Here is a 5,198-nt window from a genome sequence, read left to right as displayed (position 1 = left end):
GCCTCTCACCCACCGAGGAGCCCCAGTGCTAGGTCCACGGATAAACCGTGTAAATCTGCTCCATTATGCCACACACAGACCCAGACCTGGGGCCGGATCAGCGAGACTAGACCCGACGGGCATGGCTCACACGTTAGTGGGAAATTACGCGCTTCGTATCGGCAGTCCTAATCTGTTACAGATACCCTCAGAAATGGCCAGCAGCTTTGGCCCGTCGCAGAAGTCCACTCATTTAGCCAGTTATTCCTGTGTCACAGACTCCGTGTTGATGAAATGAGACCGCAGTGACGAATCCGTGCAACAGATAACTGGAGCAAATACTCTGAGAATCAGTACCAGTGAGGAGAGGTAGCAACTCACTGTGAAGACAGCCACTGAGCTGCAGACAGGCACGTAGGAAAGACAACCGCACTCTCAACTGAATTTTTGGCCATAGCTCATGTCAGAAAATGAGCGCGCACACACACATTCACACAATTACTCGGCCAACACACACACACATTACCATCTCTGGCCGCCGTGTCAAAAGTCTCCGAGAATCAGATCGAGACGAACCACTACTCGTGCCCGCCTGCCTCTCATTGGGAGCTGCTAAGCTAGCAGTAAATGGTGGCAGCACTGACTGCTTCCTGAGGGAATGGGTACGAAGGGGAGAAGCTGTAAGAATGAGGGGGTAAGAAAGCAGCACCTAGCCAGTGACAATGCATGACATCTCAGTGAACAAAATTTCATCTACTGAGACGAAGATGAGGTTTTCCTTTTTTCTTCAAATTTCCATGACATTTGAAATTTCCTGATTTACAGAACTTGTGGCAATCGTGTTGTAAGAGCTAAATATGATTTCATCTGCTCTTAAGATTAAATAGTTTACTATTCAGCTACTGTAGTTACCTGATGAAAATATTACAAGGTCTGTGAGACATCTCATCTTTCTACTTACATTTAAGAGATGTTTCATGTAAGGGTTAAAATTACATTCAATTCATATGGTCCTCATTTCAATTGATCAAACTGTCAGATTCAGTGAAATTAAGGATGTCTCCAAGTGCATAATGTGGTGTTGCAATGACTCCAGTTCACCAAAAAATTTAAACATTCATAATCACTGATTTAGTTGTCCGACGGGAAATACTTCCAGGAGTACCAGGTCCTGCTCGTGTCAGAGCCTCACGAGCAATGAAACATTGAGATCTGCATTATGATTTACAATCTTTAGAATCATATTATAACAGCTCTTAAATTTGACATGTTATCTTCGGTATTACCTTCCACTCTGCATTCTGTTGTGTAAATGCATTTAGTATGTTAAGCAAGTTGGCAAACTGATACACATTTTGCAACTTCTCTACAGTCTGCGAGTAAATTTCATGACATTTGTGATTTCCAGTAACTGAATTGTTTGTGGTTGGCCATAACTCATCTCTTGATAAATATAATCATCAATTGAAGAATGTATTATGCCCAATCTGCTGATTAGCCTTCCAGCAACACAGTCACAATGTCCCACAGCAGTATCCTCGGTCAGCGGTATTTACATTTACCATTACAAAATTAGATTGACAAACTAGGCAGCCTGGGACATTGTCAGTAACCTGATGTAATTTCAGTACGTTAGTGTCCTATATGCTGAAGTTTGCAGCAACTCCATAGTTCATGAAGTGTTGGCGGAAGTACGGGCGCCTATATTCTCACCACTAACCATTGGATTAACAGTACACACACAAATTTCAGGCTGTGCTAATAGAAGTACTGGACGCTTCTGGGAAGAGCATGTGGTGTACGATTCTTGAAACTGGTTTACAAGAATACCACACCAGAAGCTCACTGAAAATGATGTGTATTTGGAAAACAGTCAAGATCAAATGTTAATGATTGATGCTCTGGAGCAGTTTCAATAGAACTCTGTTCTCCTGTGCCAGTCAAACATTTGATCTACTGCCAGTAGACTAAGTGTAAAACACTACTTTTGGGGAATTTCAGGGTAGTTGATGGTAGGAGTTTAGGAAGTCTCACCTGCGGAAGGAGGACCACTATGAGGAGAAGAGAGAAGTGGGAAGGAAGAGCAGGTAAATATTTGAATAATTCAATGACACGTTTCACAGTAAACCAGAAGTTTATTTGCTTTATCGAAAATTGTACGAAAGGTCCACCTTACACCGGATGAATACCACTCAGAATACCGACGACAGTCTTCCTGTTGTACGCCTGGGCAAGTTGTAGAGGCGTCATACCGTATCCGGCAGCAGATCGGTCCGCTCCCAGCCGCAACAACAGGTTGACCATGGACGCTTCACCACACGCGGCAGCAACCTGCAGAGCCGTCTGCCCGCTACCATCCCACGCGTCTTTGTCTGCCCCGTAAAACAGCAAGGTCATGGCGACTCCCTGCCTGCCGTATCCCGCTGCTATGTGGAGGGGCGTCTGCTGCCAGTTATTCCGTGCACTGACATCGGCACCCGCCTCCAACAGCCAGTTTACGGCCAAGACGTCGCCACCCTTCGCCGCCTTGTGAAGTGCCGTGTAACCGTTCTCACACCGGCAGTTTATGTCCACTCCCTGTGCCAGTATGTCTGGGAGTTCGTCCACATTTCCACGTTCTGCAGCTTCGTGCAGCCACTTCTTCAAGGCGACGTCCTTTGCGGCACTGGAAAACAGAGAGAGAGTACTTTCCACAGAAATTTACTGTCACAGTAGATAGTCGCAAAATTATTAACTATACCAATTGAATGCTATAAGCCCACACGATCAGTGAGAAATGTGTATTAAGGTTTGTAAATTTGCTCCAGGATGGGGAAGGAGATTTTGAGGTTACACAGAATTACTTGACATTTTTATAACTCTAAGAAACGTCAGAGGGTGGTGTACCAAATTAGACCTGACAAGAAGCAGAAACCAGACAGATACACAGATCTGACAACTACTGCTCTGGTACAAAGTGCTGCTCAGCCTTTTTTGAGAAACTGGCACTAAATTTCACTAGCCTGTGAGGTACCACACAAGAAAGCCAGCCATCTGACAAGTTACATTAATGCTACCGATTACGGCAGCGTGTCCTCGTACTGCTTATCAGTCCAGTCCTTCACGCTACCCTTTCACCGAACACTCGTTGCTGTGACAGATGTTTAACCTTACATAATAAAAATACACCTGTGGGAAGGTACTATCAAGATTAAATAAATAGTTGTGACAGTTATTTTTCTCTCAATACACTTGGGCATATCACACGCAAGTTATACCTGACTACATGATTTACAGATAAATATTCATTCCATTGTGATCTATTAGGTCAACTATAGATGTCTCCAAATATACCACAATGATTATTGATATCAATATAATGGAAGGAAACATTCCACGTGGGAAAAATTATATATAAAAACATTCCACGTGGGAAAAATTATATATAAAAACATTCCACGTGGGAAAAATTATATGGTATAATATTTCTTCCCTTCGAAAGAAATGTGCATCATAACAAAAGAAGACATTTGTTAAATAAAAGCCCAGAAGAAAGAAATGAATATCAAGACTGTTGGCTGCCACCACCTCTAATTTTGCAAATACTGCTGCCCGATGACTAGCGACGTCCTACGGTATTCGACAGGATCGTGAAACTTTCCCGCTGTTTCTTGAAAATTACTTGGCAATGCACAGTATTAGAGCACCTTTTGAGAGACTTAAGTAAGAAGCACAGCAAAAAGTAAGCGAAAGATGAGCAGGAAGAACTATTTGGTGTATTCACCCACAGCACGCACTTCTCCTGGCAACACATATCAAGTAAGTGGTTTGTATACAGCAGCAATTGTGGTAGATGGGAACAAGTTATTCTGAAGCCTATCTTATATGGAAGTATTTTTTATATTGAAATATCCAGCCCTGTAAACCTTTTAGCCAACTGCTCATTTGAGCTAATGTCATCCAAAATTTAATTCCAGCACAGTATACTGCATTTGTATACAAGGTTTTCTATGACAAATATAACATTTTAAATCACTACATTCAGTTAAAACAAAAATGGAGAAAAGTGCACATGCAAAATACACTTAGCCCTCACAGCAGTCAGATTAAGAATATTACTGTATATAAGGAAGCACAATTCTGCTAAAATTTTTTGGGTCTAATTAACTAGGCAAGTATACATTTACGTCCCAAATCTGCACTAAATTTTCACCGCAACTGATTGTAAACTGCAACACTGCCTTCAAAAATACAGCAGAAGGATGTGAAAGTTCCATCATATCTTCAGAGCAGAAAAATGCTTACGGAGTGTCTCCTTACAGAATACACACACTGATAGTCCCAAGTGCAGATCGTGTGGAATATGCGAGATTTACACTAGTGAAATACAAACCTCCAACCATTCCTTTGGGAAGTGTCAAGAGAAGGCTCACTACTTTGTAGGTGCTACTTACAAAGACAAACGAAATTAGAATTCCAACTAACCTGATTTTCGCTTCAACCAACTCCGAGATTTGCGTCATCAGTTGCGGGCAGCAGGCCACTCCCTCTCGCCAGCCCTCCGTCTTGCGGGCCTCTGGAGGGTCCCGGGAGATCACCTCGACGGCGGCACCGAGCAGGCGCGAGCAACAGTGCTGCGAAGCCAGCACCGCACACTCCGCCACATTTTCTGGACACAAATTCTGCAGCAACCGGTCCTCGCAAGCCTCCTTCAGCAGAAGGAGGCCGTATTTGTCGGCAGCCGCGAGTAGCTCTGCCGCAGATTCTTTCCCCTCCGGGACCTCGTCCGTGTACACGTAGCGGACGAGCTGCCGCATAGTGGCAGCCTCTACGTCCGGTATCTGGACACGGCCACTGGCAGCTTCCTCCGTGTCGTGCTGCAGTAACATAGCTGCGAAGACCGGGCTCCTGGCGGCGAGTATTAAGCTGTGCGCCTCTATTTCACCACCTCGGACACACAGCGTAACGTCGGCACCCGTGCCCCTCGTTAGGAGCTCGGACATAGCGTGAACCAAACTGCCTCTGTTACTGGCCATATTTAGCAACTGAAATTGGGAGGTAAAAACGACAAATTAAAAGCTGCCCAGTTTCTGATACAGTAATTCAACAACTCGATAATGCCAATTCGAGTTTGTTTAGAACAAACACTTCAATTTCACCACTTTACCTTCAGCACCTATAAACAAATACAATTAAAGACAGAAAGCAGGTTGCACAGGTCTCAGTGATATCCAAGCTAG

At 44.0% G+C, this 5,198-nt stretch overlaps 1 protein-coding gene across 1 annotated transcript; it reads right to left on the bottom strand.

The window, feature by feature from the left end:
* Nucleotides 1-2,151: 2,151 nt before the first annotated feature.
* On the bottom strand, nucleotides 2,152-4,847 carry LOC124719686 (26S proteasome non-ATPase regulatory subunit 10-like). Its single transcript, XM_047244895.1, has 2 exons — nucleotides 4,444-4,847; nucleotides 2,152-2,644 (listed from the first exon to the last, which is right to left on the bottom strand). The coding sequence occupies exons 1-2, from the start codon at nucleotides 4,845-4,847 to the stop codon at nucleotides 2,152-2,154; spliced, it is 897 nt and encodes a 298-aa protein (XP_047100851.1).
* Between the last annotated feature and the right edge of the window lie 351 nt (nucleotides 4,848-5,198).

This window comes from Schistocerca piceifrons, chromosome 11 (genome assembly GCF_021461385.2).
Source record: "Schistocerca piceifrons isolate TAMUIC-IGC-003096 chromosome 11, iqSchPice1.1, whole genome shotgun sequence".
Lineage (NCBI taxonomy): Eukaryota > Metazoa > Arthropoda > Insecta > Orthoptera > Acrididae > Schistocerca > Schistocerca piceifrons.
The sequence above is the reverse complement of the archived record's forward strand: the minus strand, read 5'-3'. Positions and strand labels throughout refer to the sequence as shown.

Excerpts from the sequence above, each read along its gene's own strand:
- LOC124719686 (XM_047244895.1), bottom strand. The coding sequence starts at position 4,847 with ATGTTACTGCAGCACGACACGGAGGAAGCTGCCAGTGGCCGTGTCCAG. Across the intron at positions 2,645-4,443 it reads TTGGTTGAAGCGAAAATCAG|TGCCGCAAAGGACGTCGCCT; the intron begins GTTAGTTGGAAT and ends TCTGTTTTCCAG.